Source organism: Somniosus microcephalus, chromosome 22 (assembly GCF_052327205.1).
Source record: "Somniosus microcephalus isolate GS21.2 chromosome 22, FLI_Smic_1.0, whole genome shotgun sequence".
In the NCBI taxonomy this organism is placed as follows: domain Eukaryota; kingdom Metazoa; phylum Chordata; class Chondrichthyes; order Squaliformes; family Somniosidae; genus Somniosus; species Somniosus microcephalus.
In genome coordinates this window covers 47,482,711-47,501,859 of record NC_141008.1, presented here as the reverse complement: position 1 = coordinate 47,501,859, position 19,149 = coordinate 47,482,711, and the positions used below count along the sequence as shown (strand labels likewise).

At 54.0% G+C, this 19,149-nt stretch overlaps 2 protein-coding genes across 5 annotated transcripts in view; both read left to right on the top strand.

The window, feature by feature from the left end:
• inpp5ka (inositol polyphosphate-5-phosphatase Ka) overlaps positions 1–2,112 on the top strand; it is a 38,167-nt gene extending 36,055 nt beyond the window's left edge. For all 4 annotated transcript variants that reach the window (XM_085964638.1, XM_085964640.1, XM_085964637.1 and 1 more), the window contains one exon: positions 1,326–2,112. In XM_085964638.1, coding sequence (XP_085820764.1) covers positions 1,326–1,421 — 96 coding nt within the window. In that variant the 3' untranslated portion in view covers positions 1,422–2,112. The remainder of the gene's footprint in view (positions 1–1,325) is intronic.
• A 3,653-nt stretch (positions 2,113–5,765) lies between these two features.
• xaf1 (XIAP associated factor 1) lies at positions 5,766–16,312 on the top strand. Its single transcript, XM_085964636.1, has 8 exons — positions 5,766–6,034; positions 7,983–8,075; positions 9,881–10,016; positions 10,481–10,537; positions 12,274–12,463; positions 13,620–13,684; positions 14,500–14,757; positions 16,234–16,312. Exons 2-8 carry the CDS (start codon positions 8,029–8,031, stop codon positions 16,279–16,281), a joined length of 801 nt encoding a protein of 266 aa, XP_085820762.1. The 5' UTR covers positions 5,766–6,034; positions 7,983–8,028; the 3' UTR covers positions 16,282–16,312.
• Positions 16,313–19,149: the final 2,837 nt, after the last annotated feature.

The following is a 19,149-nucleotide window of genomic DNA, read 5'->3' as shown; positions in this document are numbered from 1 at the left end:
CCGTGCTGTACCTGCCCTGGGAGTGTTTGATGGGACAGTGCAGAGGGAGCTTTATTCTGTATCTAACCCGTGCTGTACCTGCCCTGGGAGTGTTTGATGGGACAGTGTAGAGGGAGCTTTACTCTGTATCTAACCCGTGCTGTACCTGCCCTGGGAGTGTTTGATGGGACAGTGATTGCAGCAGCACATTCATTACTCAGGTGAGCACATTAATTCCTGTACTGAGGTTAAAACATTAAAAGGTTTAAAATTCTCATTGATCTTTCGCTTCTTTCGGTCGGCGACTCTCCTGTGTTTTGCCGACTGTAGATTCAGGGGATGTGGGAGCTGCAGTATAACAGGAGATTGGATCTTGTTGGAAAGGAAACTTTTACTTCCCTGTCTGATTCCCTCCGCCCCCATCCTACAATCTTTGATTGAGTGGGGAACTCTCTCGCCTCTGAGTCTGAAGGTTGTGGGTTCGAGTCCCACTCCAGATACTTGAGCCCATAATCCAGGCTGACACTCCCAGTGCAGTACTGAGGGAGCGCCGCACTGTCGGAGGGGCAGTACCGAGGGAGCGCCGCACTGTCGGAGGGGCAGTACTGAGGGAGCGCCGTACTGTCGGAGGGGCAGTACTGAGGGAGCGCCGCACTGTCGGAGGGGCAGTACTGAGGGAGCGCCGCACTGTCGGAGGGGCAGTACTGAGGGAGCGCCGCACTGTCGGAGGGGCAGTACTGAGGGAGCGCCGCACTGTCGGAGGGGCAGTACTGAGGGAGCGCCGCACTGTCGGAGGGGCGGTACTGAGGGAGCGCCGCACTGTCGGAGGGGCGGTACTGAGGGAGCGCCGCACTGTCGGAGGGGCAGTACTGAGGGGGGGCAGTACTGAGGGAGCGCCGCACTGTCGGAGGGGCGGTACTGAGGGAGCGCCGCACTGTCGGAGGGGCGGTACTGAGGGAGCGCCGTACTGTCGGAGGGGCAGTACTGAGGGAGCACCGCATTGTCGAAGATGCCATCTTTTGAATGAGATGTTAAAGCGAGGCCCTGTCTGCGCTCTCACGTGGACATAATGGACCCCAAGGCCGCTATTCGAAGACGAACAGGGGAGTTTTCCCCGGTGTCCTGTGGCCAACATCACTAAAACAGACAGATTATCTGGTCATTGTCACACTGCTGTGTGTGGGAGCTTGCTGTGCGCAATTGGTGCCGCGTTTCCTACATTACAACAGTGACCACACTTCAAAAAAAACTTCATTGGCTGTAAAGCTCTTTGGGACGTGTTGAGGTCGTGAACGGCGCTATAGAAATGCAAGTCTTTCTTTTCTGTCTTGCTTTCACTCTCGCAGATCACGCCGGAATGTGCCGGAAACCCGCTGGAGATTGTCAACGGAATGGACGCAGCGTGTGACGCCCGAGCTCATGCTGACTCGGATGTTTGCTGAGCGCCGGGGCGCTGGATCGTAGCTCGTGTACGCACCCATGTCTCCTCGGACACGCCGACTGGAGCTGCCTCGCCCCCTTCCCTCCCCCGGTCTTTCCTCCTGCCTCTCTCGGTTTTTTTTCTCTCGGCCTGCATTGAGGTTGCACCAGAGGCGCGCGCGAGGGTGTCGGCAGCGGGTCGACCCAGCTCTGAAGGACCCCTGACTCCTGAACGTGTCGTCCCGGCGACGGCATCAACTGGATGTCACGTGACCGCAGAGCCGTGAGGCTGTTGCCCGGAGCACCACGCACGCTTTCGCCTCCACCGCTGTCCCGTGTTGCTCGTGAGGTCACTCTTGCGCGCAGTTCCCGTGTAGGGAGAGTTTAGCGGCTCCTCTTTAAAACTCACGTTTTTTTAGAATTGAAAAAAAGTACGATCCGCTGAATCGCAATTTTTCCGTCCTCGGGATTGGCTGATAGGCACATCCTGAGCTGACTGTCTGCGGAGGAGGCGTTGCTAGTTAGTGTGGGAGGCAGTGCTGCTCGTTCTTCAGCTCGTTCTCAAGTGGACTTGCTGCTTTAAGCATCCTAGTTATGGCACTTCAAATAGTCAGAAAACGACGAATGTTTTTTATTAATCCTTTTAGATTCTTCACTGTCCTGCAGCAGGAATATTATGATGTTTTATCCCATATTAAACCCAAACTAACTGGACCCACAGGCCTCCTCCCTTTTGTGTAATCCGAAATCTCTCTAATCGTGTTTTTGTGCCCCCCTGCTCTCTCTCCCCCACCCCGTCTCCCACCTCTGTCTCCCTCCACCTCTCTGTCTCCCCCCCTCTGTCTCCCCCCCTCTCTCTCTGTCTCTCCCCCCTCTCTCTCTCTCCCCCCCCTCTGTCTCCCCGCCTCTCTGTCTCTGTCTCTCCCCCCTCTCTCTCTGTCTCCCCCCTCTCTGTCTCTGTCTCCCTCCCCCCTCTCTGTCTCTGTCTCCCTCCCCCCTCTCTGTCTCTGTCTCCCTCCCCCCTCTCTGTCTCTGTCTCCCTCCCCCCTCTCTGTCTCTGTCTCCCTCCCCCCTCTCTGTCTCTGTCTCCCTCCCCCCTCTCTGTCTCTGTCTCCCTCCCCCCTCTCTGTCTCTGTCTCCCTCCCCCTCTCTGTCTCTGTCTCCCTCCCCCCTCTCTGTCTCTGTCTCCCTCCCCCCTCTCTGTCTCTGTCTCCCTCCCCCCACTCTGTCTCTGTCTCCCTCCCCCCCTCTGTCTCTGTCTCCCTCCCCCCTCTCTGTCTCTGTCTCCCTCCCCCCTCTCTGTCTCTGTCTCCCTCCCCCCTCTCTGTCTCTGTCTCCCTCCCCCCTCTCTGTCTCTGTCTCCCTCCCCCCTCTCTGTCTCTGTCTCCCTCCCCCCTCTCTGTCTCTGTCTCCCTCCCCCCTCTCTGTCTCTGTCTCCCTCCCCCCTCTCTGTCTCTGTCTCCCTCCCCCCTCTCTGTCTCTGTCTCTCCCCCCCCCTCTCTGTCTCTGTCTCTCCCCCCCCTCTCTGTCTCTGTCTCTCCCCCCCCTCTCTGTCTCTGTCTCTCCCCCCCCCTCTCTGTCTCTGTCTCTCCCCCCCCCTCTCTGTCTCTGTCTCTCCCCCCCCTCTCTGTCTCTGTCTCCCTCCCCCTCCCCCTCTGTCGCCCTCCCCCCTCTCTGTCTCTGTCTCCCTCCCCCCCTCCCCATCTCTGTCTCCCTCCCCCCCCTCCCCATCTCTGTCTCCCTCCCCCCCTCCCCATCTCTGTCTCCCTCCCCCCCCCTCTCTGTCTCCCTCCCCCTCTCTGTCTCCCTCCCCCTCTCTGTCTCCCTCCCCCTCTCTGTCTCCCTCCCCCTCTCTGTCTCCCTCCCCCTCTCTGTCTCCCTCCCCCTCTCTGTCTCCCTCCCCCTCTCTGTCTCCCTCCCCCTCTCTGTCTCCCTCCCCCTCTCTGTCTCCCTCCCCCTCTCTGTCTCCCTCCCCCTCTCTGTCTCCCTCCCCCTCTCTGTCTCCCTCCCCCTCTCTGTCTCCCTCCCCCTCTCTGTCTCCCTCCCCCTCTCTGTCTCTGTCTCCTCCCCCCTCTCTGTCTCTGTCTCCTCCCCCCTCTCTGTCTCTGTCTCCTCCCCCCTCTCTGTCTCTGTCTCTGTCTCCCTCCCCCCCCTCTCTGTCTCTGTCTCCCTCCCCCCCCTCTCTGTCTCCCTCCCCCCCCCCCTCCCCTTGTCCTGTGTGTGTGTATTCTGGTGTATTGCTCCTTCTAATGAGGCACTGATTGCCCAGCACTTTACAATCCCTGTGGGAATCTGTCCTAACATTGAGGGATGTTCATAGTTTTCTGTCTCCAGTTTGTGGCGAGTTATTTCCTGCCCTCTCCGGGGTGCTGGCTCGTGTTAAAGTTCAGTTCCACAGCTGGCGGGCAGTCTCTGGCCCCTCCCCTCACTGATCGTTCTGAAAAATCTGCTGTTCGACGTGGGGAGGATGCCACTGCCGATTCTGGGAGGAACATAGTAAGAGGAGGAGGCCATTCAGCCCCTTGAGCCTGTTACACAGGAACAGGAGGAGGCCATTCAGCCCCTCGAGCCTGTTACACGGGAACAGGAGGAGGCCATTCAGCCCCTCGAGCCTGTTACACAGGAACAGGAGGAGGCCATTCAGCCCCTCGAGCCTGTTACACAGGAACAGGAGGAGGCCATTCAGCCCCTCGAGCCTGTTACACGGGAACAGGAGGAGGCCATTCAGCCCCTCGAGCCTGTTACACAGGAACAGGGGGAGGCCATTCAGCCCCTTGAGCCTGCTCCGCCATTCAGTGAGATCATGGCTGATCTGTATCTTAACTCCACCCACCCGCCCTGGCTCCCTGGTTCCCTGGTCGAGCAAAAATCTATCGATCTCCGATTTAAAGTTATTAATTGAGGTAGTGTCGACTGCCTCCTTTAAAACCCTGGAGTGGAAACCATCAGGTCCTGGGGATTTGTCGGTCTTTAATGTCATTATTTTTTCTAATACTGTTTTCTTGCTTACGTTAACTTTAGTGAGTTCCAGTCCTTGATTTATTATTAGTTTCCCTGGAAGGTCAGGTTTATTATCCTCTTCCTCTACTGTGAAGACCGACACAAAGTAATTATTCACCAAGTCTGCCGTTTCCTTATTTTCATTTGCAATATTAACCCACGTTAACCTTGACTACCCTTTTTCTTCTAATATAAGGGAGAAGGGAAGATGGGTAAAGGAAGAGGGAGCGAAGGGGTGTGTGTAGGAGAGAGAGAAAATTATGGAAATGAGGGAGTGTGACGGTGTCACCAGACCCGGTGTGATTCTTCACTCTGCCTTCCACTCACAGGTACAGGAGGCGGCCGTTCTGCCCCTCGAGCCTGTTCCGTGCCCCCGACACACTCCTGACCGGGGAGAGCACTCCCTCTGGGGCATTGCAGATTGAAACTCCGCACCTCCAAACACCAATTGCGCTCTTTTCAGTCACAGCTGGAGTCTGGGAGTTTAACTCATTTTATTGAACTGTCTGTTACAAATGTGTTTTTAAATGTTTGCACTACCCCCAGGATTGTATTGTCAGTGGTTTATAAATGTTATTTTTAAATAGTACCGGAGTGTGTCAGTTATCAATGTTCAATAAAAACATCGGAACAATTCAGAAATGTGTTTTTTGTTCTCTCTAATGTTCTGTACAGTGACTGTCGGCCCTGTGTCCAGTCTGTGTCCAGTCGGCCAGCCCCGTCCAGCCCAGCCCTGTATGTTTGTGAATTCCCCTGATTCTCCTCCTCCTTCAGTTTTGTTTCCACGGCTGCCCCCCCCCCCCCCCCCCCCCCCCAGTACCTCATTCTTCATGTATGAACCTTGCCAGCACATGTTGGCAGGGGAGGGGAGGGGGCTCCGTCCAGCCTGACCCTATGCCCACCCAACACCGGGGGCGGGGGGAGGCTAGCGGCAGCGCTCGGAGCCACGCAGCGAGGCAGCTCGACGATTCGCTCGGTTAATTCCAGAGATGAGGGGGTTGTCTTATGAGGAAAGGTTGAGCAGGTTGGGCCTATACTCATTGGAATTTAGAAGAATGAGAGGTGATCTTATCGAAACATATAAGATACTGAGGGGGCTCGACAGGGTAGATGCAGAGAGGATGTTTCCCCTCGTGGGGAAATCTAGAACTCGGGGACATAGTTTCAGAATTAAGGGTCGCCCTTTTAGAACTGAGATGAGGAGGAATTTCTTCTCTCAGTGGGTCGTAAATCTGTGGAATTCTCTGCCCCAGAGAGCCGTGGAGGCGGGGTCATTGAATACATTTAAGGTGGAGATAGATAGATTTTTGCAAGATAAGGGAGTGAAGGGTTATGGGGAGCAGGCTGGGAAGTGGCTTTGAGCCCAAGATCAGCCTTGATCTTATTGAATGGCGGAGCAGGCTCGAGGGGCCGTGTGGCCGATTCCTGCTCCTATTTCTTATGTTATTATGACCCACGGAGTCAATGGCACTGCTGGAGCAAGCTCCACCCAGGAGCAACTGACAGCGAATGTCTCAGAAATTAAACTCGGGAAAGTGAAAATGAAAGTGAAAGAAAAAAAGGAAACAGAGAGAGACCGACAGAGAGAGAGAGACACAGAGAGAGAGTCAGAGACAGAGACAGAGACCATCTGTAGGTAAGAGGCTGGGGTGTAATTATTGAGACCCGGGGTGCAATTGAGACCCTGGGTGAGGGGAGAGGATTGGATTACAGTTGGAATGTGTTTAATACAGAACCCTTCACAGAGTGTGATCTGTCGTCACTGCACTGAGCCCAAATCCTCTGAAACCTGTAACCATTTAAGAATTCATTCTCGGGATGTGGGCGTCGTTGGCAAGGCCGGCATTTGTTGCCCATCCCCAGTTGCCCTGAGAAGCTGCCGCCTTGAACCACTCGTGGTTTAATACAACTGTGTGTCTCACTCGGCATCCTCAGAGGGCGGTTAAGAGTCAACCAGGTTGCTGTGGGCCTGGAGTCACATATAGGCCCGGACCGGGTAAGGACGGCAGGTTTCCTTCCCTGAAGGGACATCAGTGAACCAGTTGAGATTTTACGATAATCCGACAGCTTCAGGGTCACTTTTACTGATCCCGGCCTTTTATTTCCAGATTTTATTAAACTGAATTCAAATTCTCAATCTGCCCTAGTGGGATTTGAACTCGTTCTCTGGGTTATTAGTCCAGTGACACACCTACTACACCACTGTACCCTGTTACTGTCCGTGTCTCTGAGTGTGTGTGTTTGTATAAGTTGTATATGAGTGTGAACAGTTTTGTACCAGTGTGTGTGAGAACAGCTGTGTGCGAGTGTGAACAGTTGTGTGAGTCATCATCCACGTGCCCGATACGAGACTCCCAAAACAAGCGCTCTACTCAGAGCTCCGGCACGGCAAGAGAGCCCCAGGTGGGCAGAGGAAATGCTTCAAGAACACCCTCAAAGCCTCCTTGAAAGAGTGCAATATCCCCACCGACACCTGGGAATCCCTGGCCCAAGACCGCACAAAGTGGAGGAGAAGCATCCGGGAAGGCGCTGAACACCTTGAGTCTCTTTGCCGGGAGCGAGCGGAAGCCAAGCGCAAACAGCGGAAGGAGCGCACGTCAACCCAAGCACCCCACCCACCCGCCCCTTCAACCACCGTCTGCCCCACCTGTGACAGAGACTGTAAAACAGAAATAGACAGTTTCCTAGAAGTAAAGGGAATTAAGGGTTACGGGGAGCGGGCAGGAATTTGGACATGAGTCTAGGTTCGGATCGGTCATGGCCCTGTGGGTAGCGGAGCGGGCCCAGGGGCCGTGTAGCCCGATCCTGCTCCTATTTCGTGTGTCTAATTCTGTTAGATTCGGGAGATGGTTCTGTGATAGTAGATTGGCGGTTAGGATCAGATCAGCCATGATCTTATTGAATGGCGGAGCAGGCTCGAGGGGCCGATTGGCTTACTCCTGTTCCTATTTCTTATGTTCTTATGTCCCGCATTGGACTCATCAGTCACCTGCGAGCTCATTTTTAATGTGGAAGCAAGTCATCCTCGGTTCGGAGGGACTGCCTAAAAAGTGAAGAGTGTGAACAGTCATGTACGAGTGTGAGTGTGAACAGTCATGTACGAGCTTGTGTGAACAGTCTTGAGTGTGAACAGTCATGTGAGCGTGAACAGTCTTGTGTGAGTGAACAGTCATGTACGAGTGTGAGTGTGAACAGTCTTGAGTGTGAACAGTCTTGAGTGTGAACAGTCATGTATGAGTGTGAACAGTCGTACAAGTGTGAGTGTGAACAGTTGTGTGAGTGAACAGTCATGTATGAGTGTGAACAGTCATGTACGAGTGAGTGTGAACAGTCGTGTGAGTGTGAACAGTCTTGTGTGAGTGTGAACAGTCTTGTGTGAGTGTGATGTGAACAGTCTTGTGTGAGTGTGATGTGAACAGTCTTGTGTGAGTGTGATGTGAACAGTCTTGTGAGAGTGTGAACAGTCATGTATGAGTGTGAACAGTCTTGTGTGAGTGTGCGTGCTAGTCCTGTCTGGGTGTACGTGTTATCTGTCGTAGTTCCCCTGGTTTCTGCTCATCCTGTTTTATGCTGCTTGGCTCCAGGTTTTAATTGTGCGACTGGATTCTTCACTGTGTCACGGCCCAGCTGATGATGATGAATGAGGAGGACGAGGAGTCAACATTCTGCAGTAACTGGTAGGGAGTCGGATTGATCCAAACTCGCAGCCATCACCTGTGATACAGCGTCGCTCGACCATCCCCTCCCACTCCCTGCTCTTTCGCAGCTCCTCCTGACTCAGTCTGTGATACAGCTGCCAACATCTGGGGACAGTGCTGGTCAGTGCAATGGTGGTGCAGATTGGAAATACCTTTCAACACCAGAGTTGTATTTATTTTGGGAGTGACTCAGGCCAGAATAGGTCGTGTTGCTGAATTAGACGGAGCGACTGTCCCCCCGACGGAGCGACTGTCCCCCCGACGGAGCGACTGTCGCCCAGACGGAGCGACGCTGTTTGTGTCGAATCCCCGCCCTCCCTCCGTCTGACTAACTGCTCATTTCGTCAACAGGCATTGGTCCCGACAACGGGCACTTCTTCTTTGCTCTGTCTCCAAGGGATTAACATTTACTGCACAGTAAGAACTGGCCTTTATGTAGCACCTTAAAGAACCAGAGGGGGAGATGAGGAAACATCTGGTTTACGCAGCAAGTTGTTGTGATCTGGAATGCGCTGCCTGAAAGTGCGGCGGAAGCAGATTCAATAGTAACTTTCATAAGGGAATTGGATAAATACTTGAAGAGGAAAAATTTGCAGGGCTCTGGGGAAAGAGCGGGGGCAATGGGACTAATTGGAGAGCTCTTTCAAAGAGCCGGCACAGGCCTCAGGATGTCCTGAAGCACTGAGTCACTGTGGAAGTACAGCCACTGCTGTTATGTTGGTAAATGTGGCAGACAATTTGTGCACAGCAAGCTCCCAGAAACAGCAAGTGACCAGTTAATCCGTTTTTAAGGGGTTGGTTGGGCGAACTCTCTGCTCGTTAAGCAGTGGCTGGAGAAGCCTACTGTGCACTGGAACCGGTATTTCTCAGACACGATGGGCCGAATGGCCTGTGCTTGACATTTCTGTGTTTGTTTCTTTGCCTCTCTCTGTCTCTCCCTCTTCCTGTGTGTGTATCTCTCTCCGTCCATACGGTTCTCTCTTTGTCTGTCTTTCTCTTTCTGATTGTCTCAACCTCTCTCTCTCTCACCGTATCTCTCTCTCTCTCTCCCTTACTATTTCTCCACCTGCCTCTCTCCTTGTTTCTCTCACTCTGTCTCGCTCTCTCCCTCATTTGGTCCTCTCTGTCTATCTCTCCCCCTCTCTTGCCGTCTGTCTATCCTTCCCTCTGTCTATCCCTCCCTCTCTGTTTCTCTGCCAACTTCCACCTCTCCCTTCTCTCTGCCCTCTATCTTTCTCTATCTCTCTCTCTTCCTCTCTCTCTGTGTCTTGCTCACTCTCAGTTTCTCTCTCTCTCCCACTCTCTATCTCTGTTTCTCTCTCTCTCTCTGTCTTGCTCACTCTCAGTTTCTCTCTCTCTCTGTCTCTCTCTCTCTCCCTCTCTTTCTCTATCTCTGTGTCTCTCTCTTTCTCTTTCTCTCTCTCTCTCTCTCTCTCTCTCTATCCCTGTCTCTCTCTCTCTCTCTCTCTCTCTCTATCCCTGTCTCTCTCTCTATCCCTGTCTCTCTCTCTATCCCTGTCTCTCTCTCTCTCTCTCTCTCTCTCTCTCTCTCTCTCTGTTTACAGATGTGCCCCTGTGAGATTGATTGGGAGAATCAGCTGCCATTCCTGCTCAGGCCCCACAACCTTGCTCCCTGACGGTCAGTGAGAGGGTGCCTGTGGTCAAGGGCCGGTCAGAGTGTGGCACAGCTGGTCATGGTGCGAGTCTGGGAGATTCACAGGAGGAAGAGTCGAACTGGAATATAATAAATAATTAACCTGCACCTCTTGTCTCTCACTCTACAGCAGGAAGGATGTGACCAACTCGAATTATCGCATTCATGAGATTCACTGCAGGCGATTCATCCAGCTGTGCCCGCTCTGCAATGAGACCGTGCCGACGGCAGAGTTACAGACTCACAGAGAAACCGCACACAGACAGGTCAGAGACGGCAGACACAGACACAGACCACAGACAGGTCAGAGACGGCAGACACAGCACAGACAGGTCAGAGACGGCAGACACAGCACAGACAGGTCAGAGACGGCAGACACAGCACAGACAGGTCAGAGACGACAGACACAGACCACAGACAGGTCAGAGACGACAGACACAGCACAGACAGGTCAGAGACGGCAGACATAGCACAGACAGGTCAGAGACGGCAGACACAGCACAGACAGGTCAGAGACGGCAGTCAGAGACAGGTCAGCGATGGCAGAAACAGACACAGACAGGTCAGAGACGGCAGACGCAAACACAGACAGGTCAGAGATGGCAGACACAGACTGGTCAGAGATGGCAGACGCAGTCTCAGACAGGGCCAGGGAACAGCAGCTGAAAAGTGCTGTGTGCCTGGGATCAGCGGGGCCTGTGTCTCACTCTGATTTCTATCTTTGATGCAGATTCAATGCTCGCTGTGTCACAAATCAATGGAACAATACAAACTGGAGACCCACAAGGTAAGGGATGGTATTCTGGTCTTTGAATCTAACCCGTGCTGGCCCTGCCCTGGGAGTGTTTGATGGGACAGTGTAGAGGGAGCTTTACTCTGTATCTGACCCCGTGCTGTACCTGCCCTGGGAGTGTTTGATGGGACAGTGTAGAGGGAGCTTTACTCTGTATCTGACCCCGTGCTGTACCTGCCCTGGGAGTGTTTGATCGACGTTACTGGATGGTATCTGGATAATTAAGTCCAGATGTAAGAATTAAGATTGTTTATAAATTGGTGCAAGATCCGGTCTGAGGCCTGAGCCCGGGACGGGGAAACGAGCTCGGGACAGGGATCCGAGCTTGTCCCAGGCCCGGGTCTGGGTCTCAGCTCTGACTTGCTTTAACAACAAGTTGCATTTATATAGCGCCTTTAATGTAGTAAAACGTCCCAAGTCGCTTCACAGGAGCGATTATCAAACATAAATTGACCCCGAGCCATGTAAGGAGATATTAAGGCAGGTGACCAAAAGCTTGGTCAAAGAGGTCGGTTTTAAGGAGTGTCTTAAAGGAGGAGAGAGAGATAGAGAGGCAGAGAGGTTTAGGGAGGGAATTCCAGAGCTTGGGGCCCAGGCAGCAGAAGGCACGGCCGCCAATGGTGGAGCGATTAAAATCGGGGATGCACAAGAGGCCAGAATTGGTGGCCGCAGAGGTTTCGGAGGGTTATAGGGCTGGAGGAGGTTACAGAGATATGGAGGGTTGTAGGGTCTGGAGGATGTTAGGGAGATAGGGAGGGTTGTAGGGCTGGAGGAGGTTACACAGATCTCGGAGGGTTGTAGGGGCTGGAGGAGGTTACAGAGATAGGGAGGGTTGTAGGGCCTGAAGGAGGTTAGAGAGATAGGGAGGGTTGTAGGGGCTGGAGGAGGTTACAGAGATAGGGAGGGTTGTAGGGGCTGCAGGAGGTTACAGATATCTCGGATGGTTGTAGTGACTGGTAGAGATTACAGAGATAGAGAGGGTTGTAGGGGCTGTTGGAGATTACAGAGGTGGGGGGGGTTGTAGGGGCTGGAGGAGGTTACAGAGATAGGAAGGGTTGTAGGGCTGGAGGAGGTTACAGAGATGGGGAGGGTTGTAGGGGCTGGAGGAGGTTACGGAGAAAGGGAGGGTTGTAGGGCGGGATGAGGTTACAGAGATAGGGAGGGTTGTAGGGCTGGAGGAGGTTACAGAGATAGGGAGGGTTGTAGGGCTGGAGGAGGTTACAGAGATAGGGAGGGTTCTAGGGCTGGAGGAGGTTACAGAGATAGGGAGGATTGTAGGGCTGGAGGAGGTTACAGAGATAGGGAGGGTTGTAGGGCTGGAGGAGGTTACAGAGGTAGGGAGGGTTGTAGGCGTTGGAGGAGGTTACAGAGATGGGGAGGGTTCTAGGGCTGGAGGAGGTTACAGAGATAGGGAGGGTTGTAGGGCTGGAGGAGGTTAGGGAGGGCTGGAGGAGATTAGGGAGATAGGGAGGGTTGTAGGGCTGGAGGAGGTTAGGGAGATAGGGAGGGTTGTAGGGCTGGAGGAGGTTACAGAGATAGGGAGGGTTCTAGGGCTGGAGGAGGTTACAGAGATAGGGAGGGTTGTAGAGCTGGTGGAGGTTAGGGAGTTAGGGAGGGTTGTAGGGCTGGAGGAGGTTACAGAGATAGGGAGGGTTGTAGGGCTGGAGGAGGTTAGGGAGATAGGGAGGGGCGAGGGCCATGGAGGGTTGATGAGGTGTCTTGCTCCTCAGGGTGAAGAGTGCACCGAGCGTCTGCTGAGCTGCCGCTTCTGTGAGCTGGAGTCTCCATGCCGCACGTTACCGGAGCACGAGGAGGCGTGTGGGAGTCGGACTGAACGTTGCCTGGACTGCGGGAAGTACGTCCTGTACAGAGACCAGGAATCGCACGGGGAAACGTGTCTGAGTGTGGGGAGCACGTTGGGTACGCAGAAAGATACTTGTATTTCTATCACGCTTTTCACCAGACCGCTTTACAGCCAATGCAGTACTTTTTGAAGTGTTGTCACTGTTGTAATGTAGACAACGCGGCAGCCAATTTGCGCACAGCAAGCTCCCACTAATAGCAATGTGATAATGACCAGATAATCTGTTTTTAGTGATGTTGGTTGAGGGATAAATATTGGCCAGGACACTGGGAAGAACTCCCCTGCTCTTCTTCAATATAGTGGCCGTGAGACCTTTTACGTCCACCCGAGAGAACAGGTTTAACGTCTCATCCGAAAGACGACATCTCCGACAGTGCAGCGCTCCCTCAGTCCTGCCCCTCCGACAGTGCGGCGCTTCCTCAGTACCGCCCCTCCGACAGTGCGGCGCTCCCTCAGTACCGCCCCTCCGACAGTGCGGCGCTCCCTCAGTACTGCCCCTCCGACAGTGCGGCGCTCCCTCAGTCCTGCCCCTCCGACAGTGCAGCACTCCCTCAGTACTGCCCCTCCGACAGCGCGGCGCTCCCTCAGTACTGCCCCTCCGACAGTGCAGCACTCCCTCAGTACTGCCCCTCCGACAGCGCGGCGCTCCCTCAGTACTGCCCCTCCGACAGTGCGGCGCTCCCTCAGTACTGCCCCTCCGACAGTGCGGCGCTCCCTCAGTACTGCCCCTCCGACAGTGCAGCACTCCCTCAGTACTGCGCCTCCGACAGTGCAGCACTCCCTCAGTACTGCCCCTCCGACGGTGCGGCGCTCCCTCAGTACTGCCCCTCCGACAGCGCGGCGCTCCCTCAGTACTGCCCCTCCGACAGTGCGGCGCTCCCTCAGTCCTGCCCCTCCGACAGTGCGGTGCTCCCTCAGTCCTGCCCCTCCGACAGTGCGGCGCTTCCTCAGTACCGCCCCTCCGACAGTGCGGCGCTTCCTCAGTACTGCCCCTCCGACAGTGCGGCGCTCCCTCAGTACTGCACTGGGAGTGTCAGCCTGGATTTTTGTGCTCAAATCTCTGGATTGGGACTTGAACCCACAACCTTGTGACTCAAAGGCGAGGGTGCTGCCCACTGAGCCACGGCTGATGTGAAGTGTCTGACTTCAGCCAATATTTTATTAACCTGTGTTTCCCATTGGTTTTTGTGTCTGTCTCTTTGACATTGGAAGCCTCAGAGATTTCGTGTGAGTTCTGCACAAAGACGTTTCCTGAAGATCAGCTCCTGCATCACCAGGTGAGAGCCAGCATCATCCTAAGAGCAGGCCCAGTGTTCTGGGGGGTGGGACTGGGCCTAAGAGCAGGCCCAGTGTTCTGGGGGGGGGGGGGGGGGGTGGGTCTAAGAGCAGGCCCAGTGTTCTGGTGGGGGGGGAACTGGGTCTAAGAGCAGGCCCAGTGTTCTGGGGGGTGGGACTGGGTCTAAGAGCAGGCCCAGTGTTCTGGGGGGTGGGACTGGGTCTAAGAGCAGGCCCAGTGTTCTGGGGGGTGGGACTGGGTCTAAGAGCAGGCCCAGTGTTCTGGGGGGTGGGACTGGGTCTAAGAGCAGGCCCAGTGTTCTGGGGGGTGGGACTGGGTCTAAGAGCAGGCCCAGTGTTCTGGGGGGTGGGACTGGGTCTAAGAGCAGGCCCAGTGTTCTGGGGGGTGGGACTGGGTCTAAGAGCAGGCCCAGTGTTCTGGGGGGGGGGGACTGGGTCTAAGAGCAGGCCCAGTGTTCTGGGGGGTGGGGGGGACTGGGTCTAAGAGCAGGCCCAGTGTTCTGGGGGGTGGGGGGGACTGGGTCTAAGAGCAGGCCCAGTGTTCTGGGGGGTGGGACTGGGTCTAAGAGCAGGCCCAGTGTTCTGGAGGGGTGGGACTGGGTCTAAGAGCAGGCCCAGTGTTCTGGGGGGGCGGGGGGGTCTAAGAGCAGGCCCAGTGTTCTGGGGGAGTGGGACTGGGTCTAAGAGCAGGCCCAGTGTTCTGGGGGGGTGGGGGTCTCCCCCTCTAACAGCAGGCCCAGCTTTGGTTTCCGTGCAGTGAGGTGACCTGTGATCGATTCTCTCTCTGTGTTCACAGGGCAGGTGCAGGCTTCTCTCGGAGATGGTGGGAAGGATTCGCCCCTCCCTGTGCCAAGACCCTCGATCCTCCCACTCCTCTACCTCCCACTCTCCCCTCTCTGCCGCCCCTTTCCTTTCCCCCTTGCTCCCTCACCGCCTCCGTGCTCCTCCCCTCTCCTCACCTTGGGGTTTCGCTGAGAGTGAAGACTTGGATGAAATCGGTTGCTGTCCGGTCTGTGACTGTGCCCTGCCGATCGAGCTGCTTCAACAGCATGAGGTAAACGTATTGTGAGACTTACGTTACTTTGTTAATGTTTCCCACTTTGTATTAAAAGAAATATATTTAAGCTCCTGAATTACTCAAGTCCCTGATACCTGGTAAAAGAAAAAGAAAGACTTGCGCCTTTCACCGCCTCAGGATATCTCAAAGTACTTTACAGCCAATGAAGTACTTTTTGAAATGCAGTCACTGTTGTAGGAAACGTGGGAGCCAATTTGTGCACAGCAAGATCCCACAAACAGCAATGTGATAATGACCAGATAATCGGTTTCACTGGTGTTGGTTGAGCGATAAATATTGGCCCCAGGACACTGGGGAGAACTCCCCTGCTCTTCTTTGAAACAGTGCCATGAGATCTTTTACGTCCACCTGACAGGGCAGATGGGGCCTCGGTTTAACGTCTCATCCAAAAGACAGCATCACCGACAGTGCGGCGCTCCCTCAGTGCCGCTCCTCTGACAGTGCGGCGCTCCCTCAGTGCCGCTCCTCTGACAGTGCGGCGCTCCCTCAGTGCCGCTCCTCTGACAGTGCAGTGCTCCCTCAGTACTGCCCCTCTGACAATGCGGCGCTCCCTCAGTACCTCCCCTCCGACAGTGCGGCGCTCCCTCAGTACTGCCCCTCCGACAGTGTGGCGCTCCCTCAGTACTGCCCCTCTGACAGTGCGGCGCTCCCTCAACACTGCCCCTCCGACAGTGCGGCACTCCCTCAGTACTGCCCCTCCGACAGTGCGGCGCTCCCTCAGTACTGCCCCTCCGACAGTGCGGCGCTCCCTCAGTACTGCCCCTCCGACAGTGCGGCGCTCCCTCAGTACTGCCCCTCCGACAGTGCGGCGCTCCCTCAGTACTGCCCCTCCGACAGTGCGGCGCTCCCTCAACACTGCCCCTCCGACAGTGCGGCGCTCCCTCAGTACTGCCCCTCCGACAGTGCGGCGCTCCCTCAGTACTGCCCCTCCGACAGTGCGGCGCTCCCTCAGTACTGCCCCTCCGACAGTGCGGCGCTCCCTCAGTACTGCCCCTCCGACAGTGCGGCGCTCCCTCAGTACTGCCCCTCCGACAGTGCGGCGCTCCCTCAACACTGCCCCTCCGACAGTGTGGCGCTCCCTCAGTACTGCCCCTCCGACAGTGCGGCGCTCCCTCAGTACTGCCCCTCCGACAGTGCGGCGCTCCCTCAGTTCTGCATTGAAGTGCCGGCCTGGATTATGTGCTGGAGTCTCTGGAGCGGGACTTGAACCCTAGTCTGAGACGGAGGTGAGAGTGCGACCCACTGAGCTGTAGCTGAGGCTGGGAATGTCTCAGGCTGGTCATTTCCCCGAGCTACTCCCCCTCTCCCGCTGTAACCTCACCGAACGAGCGGCGGGAATCCCATTCACGCGGTAATCAGGAATTCCCGGGAGAGACTCCGAGGAAGTTCCCGGCCCTTGTTGCTTGTCTCTCACTCACCTTACGTTCTTCCGTCTCTCTCTCTCTCTTGAAGGCAAAGTGTCGGTTTTACGATCAACAGCGGAAGATGGGAATGAGATAAAAGCCGATAAATGGCAACAACAACCTTTAAGGTAAGACGGGTCTCTGCTTCCACCCACAGTATCATCGCTGCTCTTACTATTTTCACCAGTACGCATCACTCCACGGTTACCGACACTGAATTCCATCTGCCGATTTTTAACTCATTCCAACATCTTATTGATATCCCTAGGCAGCAGGCGCATGGGAACACCACCACCTCCAAGTTCCCCTCCAAGTCACACACCATCCTGACTTGGAAATATATCGGCCGTTCCTTCATCGTCACTGGGTCAAAATCCTAGAACTCCCTCCCCAACAGCACTGTGGGAGCACCTTCACCACACGGACTGCAGCTGTTCAAGAAGGCGGCTCAGCACCACATTCTCAAGGGGCAACTAGGGATGGGCAATAAATGCTGGCCTTGCCAGCGACGCCCACATCCCGTGAATGAATAAAAAAAAGAATTCCTTTGGCTGCAGATTCCCGGGAGTGGGCCTGAAGGAGCGGAGCAGGCTCTGGGTGCTGTTCCTTTCACATTGATCCCCTTTATATGGGGGCATCACTGGGAGTGATTGTGCTGTGTAGGTCTCTAGCTGACACTAGCGATCAGTGAACTCATTAACAGAGTGGGAGAGGGTCGATACATGAGCCATAGAGTTGTGAGAGCTCTGTATCTACGATGGAGGTACAACTTTGAGAAGTTATATAAAATGTCAGGAATGATCTCGACAAGGCAGTTTAATTTTGAGAAATCGTTGACCTTAATTGGCTCCAATCAGGAACAACTCCCAGCCTGTGAAGAATATAAGACAGGGAAATAGTTCAGTTGGGGAGAGGAGTATTGTGAGTGTGGGAGAATTGACTACTGGGTCCTAGGAACATAGGAACAGGAGGAGGCCATTCAGCCCCTCGAGCCTGTTCCACCATTCAATGAGATCATGGCTGATCTGTTACCTAACTCCATATACCCGCCTTTGGCCCATATCCCTTAATACTTTTGATTAACAGAAATCTATCAATCTCAGATTTAAAATTAACAATCGATCCAGCATCAATTGCCATTTGCGGAACAGAGTTCCAAACTTCTACCACCCTTTGTGTGTAGAAGTGTTTCCTAATTTCACTCCTGAAAGGTCTGGCTCTAATTTTTAGACTATGCCCCCTAGTCCTAGACTCCCCAACCAGCGGAAATAGTTTCTCTCTATCCATATCAGTTCCACTTAATATCTTGAAAACTTTGATCAAATCGCCCTTAACCTTCTAAATTCCAGAGAATACAACCGTGGGTCTGTTTGAACTCCCCGATCAATTATCCCCCACTGCAGGTTTTCACTGTGGAACGAGACACTTCACTCACCGATCGGAGAACATCATTGGACAATTCAAAAGAAAATTGTGGAAGATCTAATCACATCAAAAACCGCAGCTGCCATCTTAGTGAAGCTGTTAACTTGTTTAAAAATAAATGCATCGATTGCTAATTTTGCCCAGAGCGATTCTAATTGTTCCAGGTGTAGTTTCTGCTACTGGACACTGATCCTGATCACACTGTCCTACGTTACAAACACTCTCCTGGTCGGCCTCCCAGCTTCCACCCTCCGTAAACTTCAGCTCATCCCAAACCCTGCTGCCCCGTGTCCAAACTCGCACCAAATCCCGTTCACCCATCGCCCCTGTGCTCGCTGACCTACATTGGCTCCCGGTCCGACACCTCGAATTTAAAATCCTCATCCTTGTTTTCAAATCCCTCCATGGCCTCGCCCCTCCCTATCTCTGTAACCTCCAGCCCCACAAACCCCGAGATCTCTGCGCTCCTCCAATTCTGGCCTCTTCCGCATCCCCAATTTGAATCACTCCCCCATTGGCGGCCGTGCCTGCAGCTCCCTGGGCCCTAAGCTCTGGAATTCCCCTCCCTTAACCTCTCCACCTCTCTAATCTCTCTTTCCTCTTTTAAGACACTCCTTACAACCTCCCTCTTTGATCAAGCTTTTGGTCACCTGTCCCAATATCTCCTTATGTGGCTCGGTGTCAAATTTTGTTTTATAATGCTCCTGTGAAGCGCCTTGGGACGTTTTACTGCATTAAAGGCGCTATATAAATGCAAGTTGTTTGCCACTGACATGATTGGTGTAGAGGGCTCTAAATAAGGGAGATCTTGACATGGGTTGTTGGGAGCTCTGAATGTGAATTCTTACTGCTCTCTGTTGTTTTAACTGAAGGACAGACAGGCGTCTGTCTGTGTCTTTACAGACGGTAGACGAGGAGATGGGGATCACTCGCTGGGGGAAAGAAGTCAAAAGTCGAGATTAAGTAAGATACTCCACCTGGGATGTTGTCGGTTAAAATCCCGGATAATTCTTGTTTAGTAAACCCCAAAACCATGGTCTTCTCGGAACTTAATATAATGTGTGAACATATAACCTGCTGATTGGGTGAAGGTGTCCTGTGTCTAAGGGGCAGTAGGTTTTGCCCAGTTATCTTTGTGATCCCATTATCTTCAATGGGGAGTTAATCGGGAGCCCGCCCCGAACCCGCTCTGTTTCCCACCGGCCAGTTCAGGTTAAAATCGGGGCGGGGTCGGGTCTGTGTCGAAAGAGTATTGTTGCTTTTGATATTTGAATTAATCACGTGTAACGAACAATCCTAAAGCAGGTTCTCCTCTCCCTTTCTCACTCTGAGTGTTTCGGAAGGAAGAGTTCAAAACAAAAGCTGGAATTATAGAGAGGAGACCGTGACAATCCGTGTCCGTGTGGAGTTTAGCAGGCGGCTAGTGTCCTTAAATAACAAACCTTTTTTTTTCTGCAGAAAGAAAAATAGCCACAGCAGGCTAGGACTTTAAGAGGCCCATTAAAAGATGCTGCATACTACAAGCACGGCAATAGTGCCT